Below are 23,726 nucleotides of genomic sequence, written 5' to 3'. Positions count from 1 at the left end.
CTGTATTTTGTCTGTTTTGTCTAGTTAGTTTCAATTTCCTTGTTGATCTTCTGCCTAGTTGCCCTATCCACTGTTGAAAGTATTGAAATCTCCAACTATTATTTTTTAATGGTTTATTTCATCCTTCAGTTCTGTCGTTTGTTGCTTGGTGTATTTTGGGGGTCTGTTTTTAGGTGTGTATATGTTTGTAATTGTCACATCCTCCTCACGGCTTGACCTTTTATCATTAGGATGTGATTGTGACATCATTTGTCATTATTACAATAATTTTATCATTATCTCTAGTAATATTTTTGGTTTTAAAGTCTAATGTGCCTGACATTCATATAGCCATTCCATTCTCTTTTTTGGTTGTTGTTTGCTTGGTATATATTTTTCTCTTCTTTTACTTTCAGCCTATTTGTGTCTTTGAAAATAAAGCATGTTACCTCTAGACACCATTAGGTGGATCATGTGTTTTTTATCCAGTCTTACAAACTCTGCCTTTTGATTGGTTTGTTGAATCCCTTCTTGTTTACTGTTATATTGATATGGTTGGATTTACATCTGCCATTTTGCTTTTTATTTTCTATATGTTACATGTCTTTTTCTCCCTCTGTTCCTCCTTTCCTGCTTTCTTTTGTATTAAGTGAGTATTTTCTAGTGTGACATTTTAATTCCGTTAATTTTTCACTGTGTCTTAGTCATTTCTTAGTGGTTGCTCTAGGACTTAAAATATATGTCTTATCAGAATCTGTTAGGATGTGTAATAACTCATTAACAGTGAAATATAGAAACACTGCTCCTATCTAGCTCTATTCCTTCTAACTCTTTTGCTATTATATGTGAGAGACCCAGTAATACCTTACTGGTCATGTTTCTTGCTTTATATACTTTTATTTCGTGTAAAAACACAGAATAAAGGAAAACAAGCATGATTTATAGAGGTTGTTATATTAACCTTCTTATTGACCATTTCTGATCTCTTCATTTATTCTTGTGGATTTGAGTTACTGTCTGAGGTGATATTCCTTTACTCCAATGCAGCTGTGCTCCTTGTGCAGTTACTGTCACATATATTATATTTCTATATGTTAGAGGCCCACAATACATATTGTTTTATGCAGTTATTTTTAAGGCCATTAAAAAAAGAAAAGAAATATGTAATCATAGTGATTTTTATAGTTACCCATATTTACTAGCGCTTCGCTTTTTTTTTTGGTTTGGATTCAAGTTACCATCTGATGTCATTTGCTTTCAATCTGAAGGACTTTCTTTACTATTTATCTTTATTAGGGATATATAATTCACATACCATACAATTCATCCCTTTAAAGTATAGAATTCAATGGTTTTTAGTATATTCACAGAGCTGTGCAACCATCACTACCATCCGTTTTCAGAAATTTTCATCATCCCCAAAAGAAGCCCTGTACTTATTAGCAGTCCCTCCTTTCCATCCTCCCCGTCCCCAGCCATGGGTAACGACTAATCTACTTTGTCTCTATCGATGTGGCTATTCTGCATATTTCATATGAGTGGAATCATACAGTATGTGGTCCTTTATGAATGCCTTCTTTTAGTTAGCATGATGTTTTTAGGTTTCATCCAAGTTGCAGTATGTATCAGTACTTTGTTCCTTTTTGCGGGCTGAATAATATTTCACCTTTAATATTTCTTGTAAGACAGGTCTGCCAGCAACAGGTAGCCTCAGTTTTTATTTATCTGGGAGTGTCTTTATTTTACCTTCATTTTTGCAAGATAATTTGCTGAATATAAGATACTTGGTTAACACTTTTTTACTTTCAGTAATTTGAATATATTATCCCATTGCCTTGTAACCTACATCGTTTCTCTTAAAAAGTTAGCTGTTAATTTTACTGTAGTGCCCTTGTATGTAACAAATTGTTTTTCCCTTTTTGCTTTCAAGATCTTATCTTTATTTTTGCTTTCCACATTTTGCCTATGTTATGTCTGGATGTAGAGCTCTTTGTGTTTAATCTTTCTTGGAGTTTGTAGAGTTTGCTGGATATACATATTGTTTTTCATCAACGTTGGGAAATTTTCAGCCATTAATACTTTAAATATTCTGTCCCTTTCTCCCCTCTTTCTGGTACTCCCACTACATATATATTGTTGCATTTAATGACATCTCACATTTCTCTGAGGCTCTCTTCACTTTCCTATATTTTTTTCTCTCTGTTCTTCAGATTTCATAGTCTCCATTGTTCTATCTTCAGGTTTGCTGATCATTTCATTTGCCAGCTCAGATCTACTGTTGAGCCTTATTTTGGTTATTGTACTTTTTTAACCCCTGAACTATTTCCATTTGGTTCTTCTGTTTTTTGGCTGCATCACACAGCATGCAGGATCTTACTTCCTCTACTAGGGATCACACCCATGCCCCCTGCAGTGGAAGCGTGGAGTCTTAACCACTGGACCGCCAGGGAAGTCCACATTTGTATCTTTTTAAAAAATAATTTCCATCTCTTGATGGCATTTTCTCTTTGATGAGAAATTTTTATTTTATCTTACTTTAATTCTTTAAGCATGGGAGCCAGGGGAAGAAGAAGCCCCCATCTCCTTGGCTGCACCTACCTGGGTAGAGCTTCCTTTACAAAGAGCTGGGGGCTAGGTGGGTAAGGGAGTGGGCCATGGCTCCAGTGCCACAGACTCTCACTGTTCTTCCCGAGATTTAGTAGATTTTCTTGAATGAGTATTTCTTAAAATGCTGTATGCCTTTAGGACAACTTGCAGACTTTAGCTTACTGTTCTTTTTTTTTTAATGATTTTTGTCAGTAAATCTGTTGTTTTGCCGAGTTCCTTACTCTACTTTTTCAGAAGTCTTATCCCACTTCCATGCAATCTTTTTATTTTATTGTGATGTGAACAGTTAATCTGTGATCTGCCCTTTTAACAAATATTTAAGTGTGCAATACAGTATTGTTGACTATAGGTACAATGTTATACAGCAGATTTCTAGAGCTTGATTAATTGAAACTTTATGCCCATTGATTAGTAACCTCCCATTTCCCACTGCCCCAACCCCTGGTGACCCCTATTCCACTCTTTGATTCTATCAATATGAATTCAACTACTTTAGATACGTTATATAAGTGGAGTCATGCAGTATTTCTCTTTCTGTGACTGGCTTATGTCACTTAGTATTATGTCCTCAATGGTCATCCATGTTGTTGCATATTGCAGAATTTCTTTTTAAGGCTAAATGGTATTTCATTGTATGTTTATGTCACATTACCTTTATGTGCTCATCTGTCAGTGGACATTTAGGTTGTTTCCACATCTTGGCTATTATGAATGGTGCTGGAGTGAACATGGGAGATATCTTTTCAGATATCTTTTTGAGGTCTTGACTGCAGTTCTTTTGGATGAATACCCAGAAGTGGGTTTGCTGCATGATATGGTAGTCCTACTTTTAATTTTTGAGGAAACTCCATACCATGCAATCTTTTTTTTCCAATTTTCAATTTTATATTGGATTAGAGTTGATTTACAATGTGTTAGTTTCAGGTATACAGCAAAGTGATTTTGTTATACATAATCACATATCTATTGTTTTTTAGATTCTTTTTCCATATAGGTTATTACAGAGTATTGAGTATAGTTCCCTGTGCTATACAGTAGGTCCTTTTTGATTATCTATTTTATATACAGTAGTGTGTGTATACCATGCAATCTTGAAGAGCCTGCTTTTAGCTGCTCTGGAAAGGCAGGCAAAAAGGGCCTCATGGGTCAGTTGTAGCCAGTCTCCTTGAGCCTCTTCTTTGGGCGTTTTCCAGATCACATGGACGGCTCTTTTGGCATCAGTGTGGTGAAGGACAACAGCAAGATCAGCACTGAACCGTGAGTTGGAACAGACTTAGAACCTGAGGGTCCTTGCAATGTGGGGATGCTTTTACCCTCCTTGCATTCCAGTGTCGGTTTTTCCCAAGGGAGCCTTCATCACGGGAAAGTCAGGTCTAGACCCAGAACCTCTCTAGGAGAGAAGTGGTGGATTTCTCCAGGTGTTTCCCCAATATTCCTTCTGTCCAGACATACCATAGTTGGATGTCTGCAGACAGAATGCCCAGCACCCTGGGGTTCTAGATAGAATTGGTGATGGCACAATGAGATACTCTTTTGTAGCTTGGATGTTACCTTGGATACAGCAGAATGCCAGGTATCAGCACATACCTCCCCTGTCCTAGACCCCAAACGCCTGAAGCCAGAAATCTGGTGATAAAGCAAATTGGAGGAAGGAAGGAAGTATCCCTCAAGAGGTCTCTGGAATACCAGAGCGTGTCTACTGGGCTGATGAGCACTCCCTGTGTCTGAGAGATGGCCAAAAGGTGGGTTCCACAGCCCTGGTGAGCAGGGCTCACCGCACATCTCTCTTGTATTTCCCATCTTGGTCACACACATATGCCTTTTATGTCCGTGTGTGTGGCCTCATTTCAGACACATCAACATAGGGAGCCAGTTTCAGGCTGAGATCCCAGAGCTCCAGGACAGATCACTGGCTGGAAGTGACGAGCATGTAGCTACTCTGGTCTGGAAGCCATGGGGAGATGTGATGACCAACCCGAAGACGCAGGATAGAGGTGACTGAGACTTTGGGGCCAGGTTCCTGAGAGCCCTCCTCCATGTCCAAGGGGTTTCTCCTCCCAGTTCTCACCTTGACCAAGAAGCAGTGATCCCCAGGCGGGGGTGGGGTGGGCAGAGCTGGCCTTCAGCGCAGGACTGCTTTGCTGTGCTGCAGTCCCTTGCCCCACCTCTCCTCTCACCCAGTAGCTGGCCAGGCCATCCAGAGCAGGTGCCAGGAGCAGGGTTTCTGCCCATCCTCCTTGTCCCTCCCTTCCCTCAGCCTGCTTGTAACAGAGAGGTGAGGGAGATGGTGACAGGAGCCCCCCACCCCATCTGTGCTGTTGGGGAGGTTTCCTCTCTGGCACTTGCTGACCCTCTGTGTCTCCTCTCCTTCTCGCTGCCGGGCTGCCTGCTGGAAACAGTGACCGAACTCTGCAACCTGGCCTGCTCCAACGTGATGCCGGGCGGGGGCACCAACCTGGAGCTCGCTCTGCACTGCCTGCATGAAGCCCAGGGCAACATCCAGGTGCGGTGCAGGCGAGGGGGGTGCTCAGAGGAGCTGTGGGAAGCTCCCTGCTCTCTTAGGGCCAGGGGCTCTAGGCGCAAGACACGTGCCTTCTACCTGGGGCTTTGCAGCTCACGAGAACCAAAGGCTGGCCACCCACCCTTCTCCCTGGTCGCTTTGGGACTGGTGGTGTCCTTTTGAACGTAGGGGAAATGCACACATACGGGCTCAATCAGTTATTTCTCTGGGGTGACAGCAGAGCACCAGGGTTCCTCCAGCGTTACCTCATCTCAGCGCAGCACTGGGGAGGCGGTGCCTAGCAGAACCAACTCAGGGCCTGCATTAATCTGGTTTATTTACTGAACATTGACTTTTGGATTAAAAATGGTGTATGCAAACCTCTGATGCAACAGAAATGCCTCTGCCTCCTCCAAGGACCCTCCTCACAACCCTGAAGTTTAGACAATGAAGAAGTCCAACTGTGTGTAGTGGGAGAGGAAGTCACGTCACCCGAGTTGGAGACCCAAGAGTCAGGGCTACATGGTGCTTTTTCTCAAGCTGAGAGGCAGTGGCTGGCACGTGGTGGGTGCTCAGCAGAGTAATCAGCACACGTTTACTGGGTCCTCCTGATACCTGGTGATGTCATGGTATCAGGCTGGGGCCAGCTCAGGGGCCCATTCTTGGTTTAATGCTCTGCTGCCACCATCTTGAAATTCTTAATAGTTTCTGAGCACAGGGCCCCGTGTTTCCATTTTGCGCTGGGTCCTGCAAACTGCATAGCGAGTCCTGACGGGGTTACGCTGTTGAGCAAGACAAATGCCCCCTCTTTGCAGGGCTTACATTTTAGGAGAGTGAGCACATGAAATACATTTTTTAAAAGTGATAGATAATGATGAGTGCTATGAGGACCATAACATGGGGTAGGGCGGGGGCAGTGCCGCTCCAAATGCTGCTCCCTGAAGAAATAAGGAGCTTGTGCCAGAATAAGTCCACACACTGTTTCGTCATCAAGTAAATCTTGCTATGAAAAAGGTAACGTCAGCTGCACTCAACAGTCCGCTTAGTGCTGTAGGCAATGTGTCCCAAGTGGTTCACAGCTGGTGGCCAGTCCACAGACCGACCACACTTTGAGTCGCCCTGGGGTAGGGGTGGCTTTAGGGAGGGCTGCACATATTTTCTGAATGGATGAAAGAATGAAGGTGGGCCTCTACCTCACCTTCCCTCCCTCAGAGAGTTGCCCACCACTCCTCTCGTTCCAGGTTGCCCTGGAGACCCTGTTACTGAGAGGACCCCAGAAGCCACGGACTCACCCTCTCGCCAACTATCACTACACAGGTAACGAGCGTGGCTGCCCGCGTGGTTTTGGCCTGGCTGAGGCCCCTGCGAGCCAGTCACTTTCCATGGCAAGCTCTGCACGTGCCTCCCGGAGTTCTCTTGGGGCCTACACCTGCCCTCCCAGAAGGGCCCGTCCTCTCTGGGGGACTCAGTGGGTGCTGTTCTCTAGTTGGATCCAACCTTCCCCTTTCCACTGGTTCCCTCGTGGGCTCTTCCTGGCCAGAAGGGGGGTGCCAGGTTGGGGTGGGCTCAGGTTTCCCAGTTGAGCACTCCAGCCTTGGAGTCAGGCAACCAGGGGCCCACGGCTGCCCTTGGCAAGTCTCTTAACCAGAGGAAGCCTCAAGTTGCTGCACCTGTCAAGTGGGGATGGTAATAGCCCCTACCTGCTAAGGTTTTTGTGAGGATTGTGTGAGATAAAGCAAGTAAGGGGCTTAGCAGAAATCTTGGCATATAAGTGGCGCTCAGTGGCCTGAAAAAGGAGGGGAGTCTGCACTTCAGCCGTGGCTGTGGTCCCAGAAGGAGAAACAGCCTTCCTCCTCTTGGCTGTTTCTCCAATAGGTTCGGACATCTGGACCTCCATGGAGAAGAGGCTCTTTAAGAAGGCGTTCTGTGCCTACAAGAAGGACTTCTACTTGATACACAAGATGGTAAGGCGAACATGGCAGGCTGGTGTAGACAAGGCTCCTTCACACGGCCGAGGCGCTAGAACTGCAGGGCCTGTCAGGGGCGATACTCTGCTCATGCTGTGAACAGTTGACAACTACAATGCCATTGCTTGGAACAACCTGAAACGGTACAGAAATGAATCCCATGTTCCAAATAAAGCCCTCCAGACCCCTCCCCACAATCCTACTTCTGATTGATAACCTGACAGGTATTTACTGCCCATACGGATTTTACACACCTATATGCACTTTCTCAAAAAAGGATGACATCATATACTTAATATCCTGCTGATTAATTTGTTTTTTAACTTGATGTACGCAAAATTGCACATAATCGAAGTGTAAGATTTAATGTTTTTGACATAGTTATACACTTGTAAGACCACCACCATGATCAAGATAATGAGAGTATCCTTCACCCCCAAAAGTTCCCTCCTGCCCCTTTGCAACCCTTCCTTCCTGCCACCCGGGTCCCTAGTCAACTCTTGTCTACTTTCTGTCACTCTAAATGAGTTTGCATTTTCTAGAGGTTTATATAAATGGAATAATCATACAGCATGTGATCTGCTTTGTCTGGCTTCTTACACTCAACCTAATGATTTTGAGATTCATCCATGTTGTCGTGTGTACCCATAGTTCATCCCTTTACTGTTGAGGCGTATACCACTGTGTGGACGGACCACTGTGTGGACGGACCACCGTTCATTTAATCATCCACCTGTTGGTGGTTTCCACTTACTGATGACTACAGATAAAGCTGCTCTGCACATTTACACACAAGTCTTTGTACGGACATGTACTGGTTTTTTTTTTTTTTTTTTTTTTTTGGCGGACACGGGGTTGGGATTATAAATACCTAGGAGGGGAATGAGGGTAACTTATAGTAGATGTATGTTTAACTTTTTAAGAAACTGCCAAACTGTTTTCCAAAGTGGCTCTACCACTTCCCATTCCCACCAGCAGGTTATGAAAGGTCCAGTTGCTCCACACCCTCGTCGACACGTGGTATGCTAAGTCTCTTTAATTTTAGCCATTCTAATGAGTGTACAGTAGCATCTGACTCCATTTTCCTAATGACTAATGATGCTGAGCATCTTTGTGTTTTTTTGCTCTATGTGCACCTTCTCTGGTGAGCTGTCTGTTCATATCTTTTGCCTCTGTTTTTATTGGAGTGTCTGTGTTTTTATTGAGCTGTAGGAGTTCTTATTTTGTTCTGAACACCAGTCCTTTATCCAGATATATGCTTTGGAAATATTTTCTCCCAATATGCCATTTGTCAGTCTTCTAACAGTGTCTTTTGAAGAAAAGTTTTAAATTTTGCTTAAGCATAACTTACTAGTTTCTCTTTTATAGACTGTGCTTTTCGTGTTGTATCTAAGAAATCTTTGCCTAACCCAAAGTCACAAAGATTTCCCCCTATGTTTTCTTCTGGAGGTTTTACAGTTTTAGGTTTTATTTCTAGATTTATGATCCATTGTAAGTTTATTTTTGTATGGGGTGCGAGGTGAGTTCATTTTTGCATATGGATATTTATTCCAATACCTTTTGATGGAAAGACCATACTTTCTCCACTCAGTTGCTTTTGTACCTTTGTTAAGTATCAGTTGGCCATATATATATGCATCTACTTCTGGACCCTGTATTCTGTTCCATTGATCTGTTTGTCTTTTATTAAGCTATTCCCATACTGTCTTTATTACTGTAGCTTTATTCTAAGTCTTGAAATTAGAAAATGTTAGTCCTTCAACTTTGTTATTCTTTTTCAAAGTTATTTTTTGTATTCTACATCCTTTTTAATTCCCTATGAATTTTAGAAATAACTTGTCAATTTCAAAATAAACATTCCTGCTAGGAACTTGATTGGTACTGTTTTTGACTCTCTACGTCAACTGGGGAGAGTTGTTACCTTAACAATATTGAGTCTTCTGACTCGTGAACAGGGTATATCTCTCTATTTCAATCTTTAATTTTTCAGCAATGTTTTGAAGTTTTCAGTGTACAGTTGTTGCATACTTTTTGTCAGATTTATTCCTAAGCGCTTGGTTTTTTTCTGTTTTGTTTTTGTTTTTTTTTTTTGCGGTATGCGGGCATCTCACCATTGTGGCCTCTCCCGCCGCGGAGCACAGGCTCCGGACGCGCAGGCCCAGCGGCCATGGCTCACGGGCCCCACCGCTCCATGGCATGTGGGATCCCTCCAGGACCATTGCACGAACTCGTGTCCCTTGCATCGGCAGGCGGACTCTCAACCACTGCGCCACCAGGGAAGCCCAGTACTTGTGTTTTTTATGATGTTATAGAGTTCTTTTTTATTTCAGTTTCCAATGGTTTGTTGCTACTATGTATAGAAATAAAATTGATTTTTATATTGATCTTGTGTTCTGAAATGTTGCCAAACTAACTTACTAGTTTTGGTAACTTTTTTGTGGATTCCACTGAATTTTCTACATAGACAGTCATATCATCTGTAAATAAAGACACTTTTCTTTCTTCCTTTCCAACCTGGATGCCTTTACTTTTTTTCTTGCCTTTTTGCACTCTAGAACCACCAGTACAGTATTGAGTAGAAGTGGTGAGAGTGGAAATCCTTGTGTTGTTCATGATATTTGAGGGGAAAACACTCCACCGTTAGCTGTAGGGATTTTGTAGGTATCATTTATCAGGTTGAAGAGAAGTTCCTTCTATTCCTATTGTGCTGAGAGTTTCCATCAGGAATGGACATTGGATTGTATCAAATGCTTTTTCTGCACCTATCAAGATGCTCATATGATTTCTCTTTTTTAAGTTTAATATGATGAATTACATTGATTTTCGATTGTTAAACCAACCTCACGTTTCTGGGATGAGCTCCACTTAGTCATGGTATATTCTCCTTTATATATATATATATATATATATAGTTGGATTCTGTTCGTTAAAGTTTTGTTTAAAAATTTTCATCTATGTTCATGAGGGACATTGGTCTGTAGCCTTCTTTCCTTGTAATATCTTTGTCTGGCTTTGGTATCAGAGAAATGTTGAACTTACGGACTGAGTTGGGAAGTATTCCTTCCTCTTCAGTTTTTTGGAGGGCTCTGCCTAGCTGTCGCATAAGGCTATGAGGTATCCAACACGTAAGGACACTCTGGTTTAATTAGTCCCAGTCGGTAGTCATGTGGCTCCACATGATGTCACAGTGAGCGTCCTCGTGTGTACCTTTGTGTGCGTTTTCCTGGAGAGAAGCCTTCTTGGGCCAGCCTTGTTGCTCAGAGCGTGCAGAGCTTAGATGGTGTTGACTCTGGTGGCTTCTCTCTGAACTCCTTCATCCCCAGGAGGACTTTGTGATTCTCTGTCTCCCGTAGCAGTGGAGCATACCAAGCCGTAGGGGAGACACGTTTCAGGAGGGCTTTCAAAAAGTGGCGGCTGGCCCCATGGGGAGGGGATTTAGGGCGTCAAGGCCATTCTCACTGCTACTCCTGAGGCACTGTCCTTAGTCGGCTTCTGTCTTCCTCCACTAGGTCCAGACAAAAACAGTAGCCCAGTGTGTCGAGTTCTACTACACGCAGAAGAAAATGATCAAGTTTGACTGCGGCCGAGCCCCAGTGCCGGAAAAGAGGGTCAAGAGAGAGCTGGGTGAAGCAGACAGGACAGAAGCGAAGGTAGAGGGTCTCGGGATAGGGCTTCAGGAGTTCAGCACGGATCTGGATGCCCGGTGCCCATCCAAGCTGGGTGGCGGTGGGGGGGTGCACCCCGCGACGTCTGGACGCTCTGGACACCTGCTTCTCCCTTAGAAGGGCGGCGGGGCGGTCAGCACCCTTTCATCACCTCTGCCCCCTGTGCAGGTCACTCGTAGCCCTCGGAGGAAACCCAGCCACCGCCCAACCCCCGAATTACAGAGGACTACTGAGAGTTCCAGGAGGGAGTCCATCCCCAACTCCAGCCCAAACACCGGCTCGAAGCGGACCCCTGAGCTGCCGGGGAGCAGCAAGGGCCAGGGCTTCTTTCCCTGCCAGAAGTGTGAGAGGTACCGCCCTTTCCTTAGATGCTCCCACACCGCCTGCCCTCAGCCCTCTGGGGTGCCCCCCTCAGGGCTACCCGCCTCCCCCTGCTCTGACCCCTGTGTCCTCTGGTGCCTCCTCAGGGTGTTTGGCAAGATCAAGGGTCGGAATGCCCACATGAAGTGGCACCGGCTTCAGGACCACGTGGATCCCACCGCCAGGGCAAGGGGGCCCATGGAGCCCTTCCAACTGTAGGAGGAGGAGGGCGAGCTAGGGGCTGGCATCGGCCCTCTGCGTGGGCAGCTAGTTGGGATGGGCACCTCCAGCCCTGTTGCGTCTCCTTTGTTGTTTCTGTACGTTTTCCCTTGTATATAGTATTAAATTTGTTTCTTAAGAAGCTGTCTTCTGGCTTCCCTGCCTGTTGATCCAGCGAAGGCTTTTGAGCCCCTGCTGCTCCCAGAAGCCACAGTGACTGAGTCCCTGCCCTGGAGGACCCTCATACATTAATGCAGCCAGCATTTATCAAGCACCTGCTGTAGCTGTGCCAGACAATGCCCAGTCCACGTGATGGGGACATAGTGATGGAGGGACAGGCCCCTCCCCTCACAGAGCTTACATTTTAGGAGCGGGATGGTAGGAGTGATAAAGCAGCAAAAAGGTGAGTTTAGATATCTATAGTGCATATGCTTTGGGCCGTAATAACAGAGGAGTCAGCGTAGGTTTAAGCTCTCAGGACACGTGGTGGTGCCAGTGGCTCCACGGTGAAGTCCAGGCCTGCCAGCAGTGGCCAGCGTCTGCAAGTCGGCTGCAGCAGCAGCAGCAAGAATCCCCTCTTGTACGCGGAGCACCCAAACCTTCGGAGGGTGCAGGGCAGAGAGCAGCTCCCTCCCTTCCTTGTTCCCCTTTTTAAAAGTGAGGAAAGCTTGTAGCAGCGCCCAACGGAACGCCCCTCACGTCTCCTCGGCCAGAACTGTAGCCCGTGCTCTTTCTAAACTGATCCGTGGCAGTGGAAAGGGAAGTGGCCACCGTTATCCCGGACCCTCAAGATTTGTCTCCAGGGCAAAAGCGTAAGTTGTGTTCCCCCCTGGTTTTCCCCAGTTCCAGGACTGGGGAGAACCAGTGTGTTCCCTCAAATTTGTTGTCACCCGATCCAAACTGGAATCCCATTTGCCAGGAAAAGAAGAGGAAGCAGAAACAGCCACTGGGGAGTCAGACCTTGTGTCTACCACAAAGCGACATGAGGAAAGTACAGCAGGGGGCCAAGTCCGAGGGAGTGACAGGGAGTGGCAGACGCTGGCAGGTGGATGGCGCGGGGGTGGGAAGCCACACTGAGGAGGCTGCTGAGGCTGAGACCCACTTCCAGGCCACGGTGCGGCAAAGCACAGACTCTGCCACGGGAACCAGGGGAGGTTGTGCAAAGCTCTAGCTGCTGTGAGGGTGCCGTGGGCGGCAAGATAGGAATCCTGGAGAGTAGCTGGAAGGCTCTCAGCGGAGATGGTGGCCTGGGCTGGAGTAGCAGTGAAGAGGCCAGAAGCGCAAGGATTAGGGATCATGTTAGAAGTAGATTCAGACATGCTGATGGGTCACACATCACAGGGAGAGCTGGTAAGGAAAAGGACAGATCGAGGTTGGCAGGGCAGGTTGGGGTTTGAGCAACTGAGTAGATGCTGTTAACTGAGATGAGGAAGAGGGACACCTCAGAGGATTGATGGCTTAAAGGCGTGACTGTGTCTGTAACTGTGTGCTGCCTTCGGAGGGACTGGCTAGGGGAGCAGGGCAAACGCTGGTGTCAGGAGGCTTCACAGAAGGGCCAGGTTTCAGCTCAGTCCATCTGAAAAGACGGGGAGGGAGGAGGAGCAGAGGAGGAAGTTGAGTTGGAAGCGGTGCGGGCACTGTGGTTGGGGAAAGGACTCTGGCATCAGATGAACCAGAATCTACAGCCTGGCTCTTCTTCCTTCTTTGCCACCTTGGGCAAGTCATTTGCCCTGTTTGAGTCTCAGTTTTCTCATTCTGTAACTGGGATGGAAAATGCCTACCCACATATATCTGGTTGGTTTGTTTTTAATGCCCTTTAACTTTTTCTTGTTGTTGTTGTTTTGCTGTGTTGGGTCTTCGTTTCTGTGCGATTCTTTCTTTAGTTGCGGTGAGCGGGGGCCACTCTTCATGGCGGTGCGCGGACCTCTCACCGTCACGGCCTCTCGTTGCGGAGCACAAGCTCCAGACGCGCAGGCTCAGTAGTTGTGGCTCACGGGCCTAGTTGCTCTGCGACATGTGGGATCTTCCCAGACCAGGGCCCTGCATCGGCAGGCAGACTCCCAACCACTGCACCACCAAGGAAGTCCCGAACCTGATGTTTCTTAAATGCTTTCCGGGATGGCAATCCAGGACACGAGTGTGTAATCTATACATGCATTTTAGAGCAAATATTCCACAAGTAATAATTATGCCAAGGGCATGGAAAACCCACTGATACTTGACCAGGCGATGGATCAAAACCTGTAGTTCGGGGGCTTCCCTGGTGGCACAGTGGTTAAGAATTGCCTGCCAATGCAGGGGACACGGGTTCGAGCCCTGGTCCGGGAAGATCCCACATGCCGCGGAGCAACTAAGCCCATGCGCCACTAGTGAGCCTGCGCTCTAGCGCCCGCAAGCCACAACTACTGAAGCCCGCACGCCTAGAGCCCATGCTCTGCAACAAGAGAAGCCACTGCAACCAGAAGCCCGCGCACTGCAACGAAGAGTAGCCCCCACTCGCCGCAACTAGAGAAAGCCCACGCACAGCAATGAAGACCCAGCGCAGCCAAAAATAAATAAATAAAATAAATAAAATTTTTTAAAAAATAACAACACCTGTTATTAATCCTAGTGGAGGGCTCAGAGCAGTACGTGGCTCTTGGCTGGCACGCGAGAAACATCATCTATCGTTGTTACCGTCATTATTACTGTCCATGTTGTCGTTAATAACAGCTCAGTGAGGTGGGCACTGCTCCCTCCTTGCCTCCCAGACCGGGGAAAGGGGTCACCCTGCTGCTGAGTGGAGGGCAGTGCCTGGCAGGATGGGGCTCCGGCTCAGCCCCCAACCAAGGACCAGGCAGTTCTGAGTTCCTAACCGCTAAATGGCCATAACCAAACCCGCCTCCTAGGACAGTCGTGACGTTCACTGATGTCACGTACAGGAGGTGCTGAGAACCTGACCAGGGACGTTATGGGCATTAAGAGGACGGCACGGGTAAGAATAATGCACATTGTTACTCTTCCGTAAATGTAATAACATGAACATAATGTGTATTTGTTGGGTTCTGGATTTAGTCATTTATATTATGCCAGATAAATTATTTGGAATGTTACTATGGTTGTTGTGAGGACTAAATGAAAATTACTGTAAAGGGCGTGGCATATGATAGGTATTTGGTAACTGATAGTTATGTTAATGAAGACGGAGGAGGGGGGAGTGGGAGGGAGAGAGAAGAGGGGGGAGGAGGAAAAAGGAGGGGGAGGGATGGGGAGCGAAGAGGGGAGGGGAGAGGCCACAGAAGAGGAAGAAGAGGGAGGGACGACTGGCACTGAGTAATGGGCCCGGCACACAGTAGGTGCTCAATAAAAGTCCACTGTGTTCCCCGCTCTGGGCTTTGCTCATCACCCCTGCCTTCATCTTCCAGGTGGAGACTGAGGTCCACAACAGTCGATCCCCTTCCCCCAGGTCACACACCCACCCATGGCTGGGCCGGGACAGGACCCCCCAGCGCCCCCGCCCTGCCCACTGTGAACTCCAGAGCCAGCCTCTGCCTCTGTTCCAGCTCTGTAGCAGCTGCCCTCCAAGGCCAGGGACTCAGGACCACACCTCCTTCTCTGAGGGGCCGGAGGGCACAGCTGGGGGTCCAGCAGCTCCGGCCTCACCTCCACCCCACACTGCTCCTCAGTGACTGCCCCCTGCCCCCCTCCCGGCAAAGTGCCTCAGGGGACGAGTGCGACCCCTTCTCCCCTCCCCCACTGGCTGCCACCACAGGCGACTTGGGTGATGCCTGGAGCCCACGGCCTTCCCCGAGCCCCCGGGCCACTTACCCCAGGACCTTCATAGAAGGCACTTCGACGGGCCTCCCCGGGATTATCCAGGAGCTCATCACTGTCAAGCTGCACCAAGACCCGCCCCCACCCAAGGTCAAAGGTCAGCTGGGCAGTGGGCCGGCCCACCTCTAGAACAAAAACCAATTGAGGGTTACATGGGACAAAAAGACAAAGACGAGGTGGGGGGGTTGCGGGGGGAGATTCGAGGGGTACAGGAAACTCCGCCTCCAGAAAAGTCGCCCCAAAGAAAGGGGCTTGGCTGCAAGATTAAAATGCGAGGCAACCCCAGCACTGAGTCCGAGCCTCTCCTGACATGCCTGCCTTGAACTCTAGAATCCTGCCTCCGTGGCTTTGCTCAAGCGTCTTTGGTAACACAGCTGGCAGGGCCTGTCACATTTGTCACCTCCTCCCGACAACTGTCCGTCCCTTCCTACTAAGTCACTCCTTCCACTGCCCAGCCCAAGCACCCGGCACGCCCTGCCACCCGGGCGCCTAACGTGCGTGCTGTTCCCGTTGTCTGGGAGCACAGGGACCTGTCTCGTTCCTGCAGACATAGGCAATGTCTACAACAGGCCCTAAGCGCCCAATGAATGGCTGTCCACAGCCAAGCCTCCCCAGTTTCTCTGTCCAGCTGATCTTTTTCCAGAACCCCAGACTGCTATATCCAATAGCCGCCCTTGGACTTCTGGCATCCACCTCGAACTCCCAGTCTCAGAGAACGGTACCACCACCCACTCAGCTGCTCAGGTCAAGTCCAGGAGGCATTCTGGATGCTCTTTCTTCCTCACCGTCTAAGCCACCAGCAAGTCTAGTGATCCTGCCTCCCAGACAGATCCCAGAGCCAGCGTCTGGTACCTCCTCCCGTGCCTGCCCTGGGGCCCAGGCCACCAACTTCTGCTCCGCACTCGCCTCCGCTCCACAGATTATTTGATACATCCCCTCTCAAGGAGCTGAGCTCCGTCCCCTCCCTGTGAGTGTGGGCGGGCTTAGTGACTCGCTTCTAGCAAATGCAGTATGACGGAAGTGACAGTGTGCGACTTTGGAGACTAGGTCATAAAAGGCACTGAGCTTCCTCCTGGCTCTCTCCCTTGGGTCACTTGCTCTGGGGGAACCAGCTGCCATGCTGTGAGGACACTCAAGCAATCCTAGGGGGAGGCCCACATGGTGAGGAGCTGAGGCCTCCAGCCAACTGCCACGGCAGTGAGTCACTGTGGAGGCACATCCTCCAGCCCCAGACAAGCCCTCAGATGACAGTGGCTCCAGGCAACATCCTGACTGCTACTCAGGGGAGACACTGAGCTAGACACCCAGCTAAGCACTCCCCAGTTCCTGACCCTCAGAAACTGAGAGCTCTAACAAATGTTGTTTTAAGTCACTAAGTGATGGGATAACTTGTTATGCAGCTGTGGGTGACTGATACAGCTCCTCATGGCTCAACAGACATCCACTCTCCCCCACTTTGTTCCATTCCCTGGAGGGCAAACGGAATGTGGCATTCTCCTGCTTAATAACCCGTCAGAACTGCCTGTCACGTTCAGAATAAAGTCTGAACTCCTCGATCAAGTCCTCCAAGCCCTTCATGACCTGGTGATTTTTGTCCACTCCAGTCTTACCACCTTCTAGTTTCCCCTTCATTCCGGCCCCACTGGCCTTCTTTCTCAAACTTTCCAACCTTCCTACCTGTCCTTCCCCTGCCCAGAGCGCCATGGGCACCTCCCTTTGATCCTTCAGCTTCACACCAGCTAGAGAAGAAGCCCCTGCTTCCGCCTCCCATTCATTTTCTTTTAAACCTCTTTTGTTGTGCAAGTGACATTATTATTTCTTATGCTGCTCTGCATGGTGCTTTCCACCATCACCTTTATTAGCTCTCGGTTGCTTTGTTTACCAAGGAAATGTGTATGGAGTGAGGGCAGGGATTTGCCATCTCTTTCACTCTCTGCCATAACCCTGGGGCCTGGCTCATGGAAGGCAAGGGGCAGATGTCTACTGAATCAGCGGGGAGTGTCTCTCAGCTCCCAATTCCACAGGCCCCTGCCCTGGGGATGCTTCTCCCTGCCCCAGCACTCACCTTCTCAGATCCATGTAAGAAGTCACTGAGGGCCTGAGGGTCACTGAAAGAGAGAAGGGGAGAGACATTTGAGGACATGAGGGACAGGGGAGGGGAGGGAGAGGGTGGGGGAGGGTGGGGTGGGGTGGGGTGGGGAGCCCATTACTCACCAAATCACGTCTAGTAAGCATCTCCCATCCTCATCATCCATCGCCACTGGACGGGGCGGGGCGGGAAGAGGGCAAGGGAGACAAGTTAGATGTCGGCAGCGTGCCAGGACCCTCCCTGCAAGGACCATTCCCTGGGGCCAAGACCCCTGGAGGGGTCAGGCTTTCTGTCCCCTTAAGTCTAGGGGCATGGGTAGGGGTGGGGCAGGTGCCCTCCGTACCAGAGCCTCCTGATCAGAGACAGACAGCTGCCTTTTCCTCCTCCCTCTCTCTCCCCAGCGTCTGATGACGATGGTGATGACATCAACCCAGACTGAGTCCTGATCACATGCAGGCCCCGTGCTAAGTGCTTCACACACATGTATCTCATTTAATCCCCACAGTATCCCTCGAGGTGGGTCCTGCCACCCCCGCTTTGCAGATGAGTAAAAGGAAGAGCTGAGACCATGGTTCTCTGTCTCCCAGCTAGCAGGTGGCAGAGCCAGCCCTGAACCCACAAGTCTGGCCCCAAGCCTGTGCTCCTGTCCTACACGTGACTGGGTGAAGGAGGGAGGGAGGGGAGGCGGCATGAAGGGGCCCAGGCTCTGGGTCCCCCTGGAAGACACATGCAGCGTGGTTCTCAAGGAAGGGAACAGAGAGGGAGAGGGGCCAGGAGGGCAGGCGCTCTGAGTCAGAGGAACCGCCAGAGCCGGGCCGAGCCTGTCAGAATGATGAGGATGAGGACGGCTAACATTTGGCTCCTGCTTACCATGTGCCAGGCACTGTCCCAAGCGTTTCACAAATGTTAGCTTGTTCAGCCCCCATGGGAAAGGGATGCCGTGTGCCCCAGTTTACAAGTGAGAAAACAAGTTCTCTGTTTGCCCATCCACCCCCGCGCCAACCACCACTGCTCCAGACATCCAAGCTTCCACGCACCCATCTTTACAAACTTCCACCCAACCGCCCATCTTTCTTGTCTTCCAAACACACAAACTGACCCGTCCTTCCATCCGCTCCTCCTTTTTACTGTTTTGGGCCGCACTGAGAGGCTTGCGGGATCTCAGTTCTCCGATCAGGGACTGAACCCGGGCCCGGGCAAGGAAAGCACTGAGTCCTAACCACTGGACCGCCAGGGAAGTCCCCATCCGCCTATCCTTCCATCAGCCCACGCATCCTTCCCTCCCAACCACGCAGACAGAACACGATGAGAAATCACACACAATCCCAGTCCAGGGCCATGGAGTTGTTACCCTCTCTTTTTCTTCTTGGTAGGGGGAGGGGGATGGTCCCGAACTCACTGAGGACATGGTGACTGTCGTGCCCCCCCCCCCCAGCTGGGTCACCATCCCTAACCCTCAATAGCATTCTCTGAACTTCCTGATCACCACTACAGCCCCTATTACCCTCGACGGCTCTGTGACGTAAAGAATCTCAGGGAGAGAATCCATATGGTTATTTCAGGGGCTTCTCTGGACAGTACCCTGGAGAGTCTGATGAAAACAAAGGACCCTCTTGCCAGAAACATGCATGTGGGCCAGAAATGTTACACGTTCTTTCCCAGGGGGAAGTGTGTCATGGGACACACACACACACACGTATGCACACACGTACACACTTCACGGGCCCTGGGTTAACAAGCCCAGTCTAGAACAGAAACACTTGGCTCCGGAGCCTCACACACCCATCACGCTCGCCTCTAGAGCTGGCCCCGGGGACTGTCCCCAGAGAGGCCCTTCCAAGGCTCTTGCTGCATCCGTGCGGCAAGATAACACACTCTCTCTGGCTTCATATCTCCGCCCACACCCACTGTCTTCCCATGTCACCAGCTCTGTGGCCTACGAGCCCCTGCCCTTCCCAACCAGCCTAAGGTGGGCAAGGCCTGGCCAGGGAATGACAAGGCAGGATCTGCAGAGAATCTGGAGAAGACGGAAAGGGGGGAGGGAGATCCTGCCTGCAGATGGCATGGAGGTTGGGGGGGAATGGCCCGAATGACCCAGGGGGCCCAGGCTGGAGAGGGCGGGGCTGAAGGATGTGGCTGAGCCAGGCTCTTCCAAGAAGGAACGTCCCTTCCGGGGAGGTGGACGGGAGACCACGGCCCCTCCGGGAATGAGCGGGATGCTTGGCTGGTTACCTGCGCTACAAACGAATCATGAAGGGAAGGAGGGGGCGTCCACTCCAGCTCTACGCAGGGCCCCCAGCTGGGGATGTGGGGAGGGTCCTTTTGGGGGCCAGCTGTGGAGAGAGAATGAGAGAGAGGCTGTGAGTGAGACAGTCAGTGAAAGGGAGAAAGATGTAGCCAGAGAGACGAGAGGTCAAATACCAGTTTAAAACCACAGGAAAGGGGCTTCCCTGGTGGTGCAGTGGTTGAGAGTCCGCCTGCCGATGCAGGGCACGTGGGTTCGTGCCCCGGTCTGGGAAGATCCCACATGCCGTGGAACGGCTGGGCCCATGAACCATGGCCGCTGAGCCTGCACGTCCGGAGCCTGTGCTCTGCAAGGGGAGAGGCCACAACAGTGGGAGGCCCGCATACCGCAAAAAAAAAAACAAAACAAAACAAAAACCCACAGGAAACAACACTGTACATTATCACACATATATATGCAGACACACTGCACTATATCTACATACAGTGTGTGTACATATATATATATATATTCACACACACACACATCATGCAATAGTATATAACATTATATGATATAATCCATCAGCACTTCAATCTAGCAAACTACAGTCAGGTCTCATCATCTGAGGTGCTTATGTCCTATAAGGTCACCGTGAATTTGCGATTATGGCCGCTGAGCTGCAGCCCCTGGGGAAAGACAGGGTTAGCTTCCTGCCAGCCTCTGGTCCCATTCTCATCAACCCATCAATATATCCCCTTGGCTTATGTGTGTTTCTGTTTAAAGGCACCTTGTTTGGGACTTCCCTGGTGGCGCAGTGGTTGAGAGTCCGCCTGCCAATGCAGGGGACACGGGTTTGAGCCCTGGTCCGGGAAGATCCCGCATGCCGTGGAGCAACAGAGCCCGTGCGCTACAACTACTGAGCCTGCACGCCTAGAGCCCGTGCTCCGCAACAGGAGAAGCCACCGCAATGAGAAGCCCGCGCACCACGAGAGTAGCCCCTGCTCGTCGCAACTAGAGAAATCCCACGCACAGCAACGAAGACCCAACTCAGCCATAATAAATAAATAAATAAATAAATTTATTTTAAAAATAATTTAAAAAAACAATAAAGACACCCTGTTTAACATAAACGGTTGATTCGCTCACACCGAGCTCAAGGCCCACAGCGCTGTAACTCATGCCTGAGGGCAGGTCACCTCACACGCGCGATCTCTCCAGAGCACATCGCAGCCTTCCTGTGCTTATGGACAGTGGGCGGCCCTTCAGCCCTACACGGGAGGGGCCGGGTTTAACAGCAAAACCACCCACAAAAAGCACAAAAGTGCAAAACAACAGGGCGCTAAAGAGGATGCTTCTTTATAGCTCTCGAGCTGAACAGAGAGGCAGAGGGTCGCCGCGTTCAACCTCAGCTGGTAGCACGTGCATCGGGAGACTCAAGATAGACTCACGGCTCTGCACACGTCTGCAAGTGACCAGGAAAGCGCCGTGAGTACTGATTTGGGGGTTAACAATGTTAGCAAACAGGCGGATTCACAAATATGGAATCCACGAATAACAAGGATTGACCTGATGACAGTAATGATGGTGGCTGTGATGACGATGATGATGGCTGCTGGTTTGAAGTACTCTGCACGTATCAGCCTGTTCACCGTCTTTGAATCCCTATGAAGCAGGTGCTTTTCGCAGCCCCATTCCACAGATGAGGAAGGCGAGGCTCAGAACGGTGAGCCATACGCCCTATATCCCTCCAGTGGTCAGTGGTCAGGCTGGGGTCTGAGCCAAGGTCGGCTGACTCCAGAGTCCCCGCCCTTAACCACTATCCCACAGACGGTCCTCTCGTCATATTGTTTCTCTTTTAAATGTGAAGCCAACACGCCACAGGGTCAAGATAAGACGAAGCTGGGTGACAGCCTTTGTTAGCATTTTGTGAATGCCTGGGATAGCTCAGATCCAAAAAAGCGATAAAGCGAGCAGATGGAAGAGAGAGCAGGAACGAGAGCTGCTTCTCCTTTTTATGGAGAGCCCCAGGCCCTGGAAAGAGCTAGAAAGCATCTGTCACAAGACCCTGGAACACGGGATCCTGGCCCATCTAGATTCCAGGTGCACTGCCCTGGACCAGGGTGATCACAAGCGCCCAAGGTGGCTTTGGGAGCGCCGCCAGCTCCATGTGGGTTCCCCCCTCCTCCATGCCCCAAGCTTTGGGTGTGGCCCAAGTTCTGTAAACGTCAGTCGGACCAGAAGTAGAGCCAGGAGGTGGGTGTCTCCTGAACAGGGCTCTCCAAAGGGGATCTGCGGGTGAATGTCCAGTGGGAGGCTCCAGCCTGTGAGAATCTGTTATCCATGTGTTTTCATTCAGATGCTAACAGCAGAGCAATGGACGAGGGGGACTTTCCGGGGAGAGGGCAAGGTTCTGCATGGTGATGGGGTGTCTGTTACATGGGGGTTTAAAAATTCACAGCTCAGGTTTCTGTATGTCAACACATATCAATTCAACCATGTTAATTTTACCTTTAAAAAACTGTACAAAACAGGGCTTCCCTGGTGGCGCAGTGGTTGAGAGTCCGCCTGTCGATGCACGGGACGCGGGTTCGTGCCCCGGGCCGGGAAGATCCCACATACCGCGGAGCGCCTAGGCCTGTGAGCCATGGCCGCTGAGCCTGTGCTCCGCAACGGGAGAGGCCACAACAGTGAGAGGCCCGCGTACCGCAAAAAAAAAAAAAAAAAAAAAAAAAAAAAACTGTACAAAATAAATAATCAGCATAGAGTTGTAGTGGGGGAGGAGAGCTAACAGACATGGCAAATGTTGGTAACTGTTAGAGCTGGATGATGGCTACCTGGGGGCTCAGTACACCATTCTAGTTAATGTACATCTTCTCGAAAGTTTCCATAATAAAAAGAAAACCATTTGTCAATGATCAGCAGGTCCGGGGTTCCTCTGAGATGGGTCCCCTGTTCAGGTGCCAGGGTTGGCATCTATGTCGCCTATCAGGTTGATGCCAAGAGGCCCAGCATGGGGTTACAGTTTGGGGTTGGAGTCAGCAGTTCAAATCTCCACTTCCCCACACATGGGCTGAAGTCGGGCAAGTGACTTCACCGCTCTAGGCTTCAGTGCCCTCATCTGTAAAATGGGCACAATCATAGTCCTTATTTTCACGTATGGCAGTGGAGAGGCTCTTAGGCCTTTAATCCTCTGGTGTAGTAAAGTATTTTGTAAGCGATAGATACTGTTACACAATCATTTTAGCTGCCATTGTGAATCTTACCTAGTGGGGCAACTCCCACAGCTTTCTGGCCACAGCACAGTCAGGTTGGACAAAAGTCCCCAGGCCCCAGCTTTTCCACCTGGTGCCTTTTGTCACATTTGGCCCTTGAGCACATTTTGAAGGGTTTACACCCAAGGCAATAGAAATGAAAGCAAAAATAAACAAATGGGACCTAATCAAACTTATATGCTTTTGCACAGTAAAGGAAACCAGAAACAAAAGGAAAAGACAACCTATAGCCTGGGAGAAGATACTTGCAAATGATGTGACTGACAAGGGCTTAATTTCCAAAATATACAGACAGCTCATACAACTCAATAACAACAAAACAAACAACCCAATCAAAAAGTGGGCAGAACACCTGAATAGTCATTTCTCCAAAGAAGACATACAAATGGTCAACAGGCACATGAAAAGATGCTCAACATTGCTAATTATCAGAGAAATGCAAATCAAAACTACAATGAGGTATCACCTCACACCAGTCAGAATGCCATCATCAAAAAGTCTACAAATAATAAATGCTGGAGACGGTGTGGAGAAAGGGGAACCTTCCTGCACTGTTGGTGGGAATGGAAATTGGTGCAGCCAATATGGAGAACAGCATGGAGGCTCCTTAAAAAACTAAAAATGGAGTTACCATATGGAAGGGTTTACATATCATTTGATTATGCACGTGGTCCGACTTCAACTGCCAGGTACCAGGTCTCCTTGGGTCCTTCCAAACCCCTGTTGTTACCCCATTTGTCAGGTGAGATAAACGAGGCTAAATAGAGTGGTGAATGGGAAACCATGCGCCACACACAACCAGTGATACGTGCCCCCTACCCACTCATGCACAGGGCTACCCAGGAGCCTGCAGCTCTCAACCCGGCAGACAGAGGGAGCCTTGAAAGACACAAATGAACCCACTGAGAGTGGAAAGACAGAATTTGAATGCTGTCTGGATATCTGATGATACTAAGAAATTGTGATGAAGATTCTAGGTATAACAATGGCATAGTGTTTTTGTTTTTCTGCTTTTTTTCCTTTAGAGT

General features: G+C 49.1%; 1 protein-coding gene and 1 pseudogene across 17 annotated transcripts in view; one reads left to right on the top strand and one right to left on the bottom strand.

Annotated features, from left to right (window-relative positions):
* LOC309794548 (zinc finger protein 541-like) overlaps nt 1-11,539 on the top strand; it is a 30,252-nt pseudogene extending 18,713 nt beyond the window's left edge. The window contains exons 8-15 of the transcript in view: nt 3,780-3,843; nt 4,438-4,580; nt 4,986-5,089; nt 6,328-6,403; nt 6,962-7,050; nt 10,563-10,703; nt 10,887-11,068; nt 11,186-11,539. The product of the transcript in view is annotated as a zinc finger protein 541-like (transcript). The remainder of the gene's footprint in view (nt 1-3,779; nt 3,844-4,437; nt 4,581-4,985; nt 5,090-6,327; nt 6,404-6,961; nt 7,051-10,562; nt 10,704-10,886; nt 11,069-11,185) is intronic.
* The window catches only part of LOC309794545 (BRD4-interacting chromatin-remodeling complex-associated protein-like), an 85,161-nt gene that overhangs the window by 13,142 nt on the left and 48,293 nt on the right, over nt 1-23,726 (bottom strand). For 6 of the 16 annotated variants that reach the window (XR_014292124.1, XR_014292125.1, XR_014292126.1 and 3 more), the window contains 4 exons: nt 19,432-19,532; nt 17,325-17,370; nt 17,176-17,218; nt 1,251-7,188 (listed from right to left, as the gene is read on the bottom strand). Coding sequence is in view for 3 of the 16 variants with exons in the window: in XM_082606177.1 (XP_082462303.1) it covers nt 7,090-7,188; nt 15,105-15,173; nt 17,176-17,218; nt 17,325-17,365 (252 nt within the window). In the remaining 13 variants the exon portion in view is untranslated. Of the gene's footprint in view, nt 1-1,250; nt 7,189-10,512; nt 10,601-12,797; nt 12,874-15,104; nt 15,174-15,216; nt 15,236-17,175; nt 17,219-17,324; nt 17,371-19,431; nt 19,533-19,620; nt 19,792-21,934; nt 23,155-23,726 lie in introns of those variants that run through there. The other 10 variants (XM_082606179.1, XM_082606178.1, XR_014292130.1 and 7 more) reach the window with 9 other exon arrangements.

The sequence above is a fragment of the Mesoplodon mirus genome, assembly GCF_964341445.2.
Source record: "Mesoplodon mirus genome assembly, chromosome: 19".
NCBI lineage: Eukaryota > Metazoa > Chordata > Mammalia > Artiodactyla > Ziphiidae > Mesoplodon > Mesoplodon mirus.
Note: the sequence above shows the minus strand (reverse complement) of the source record. Positions and strands in the feature narration are given on the sequence as shown.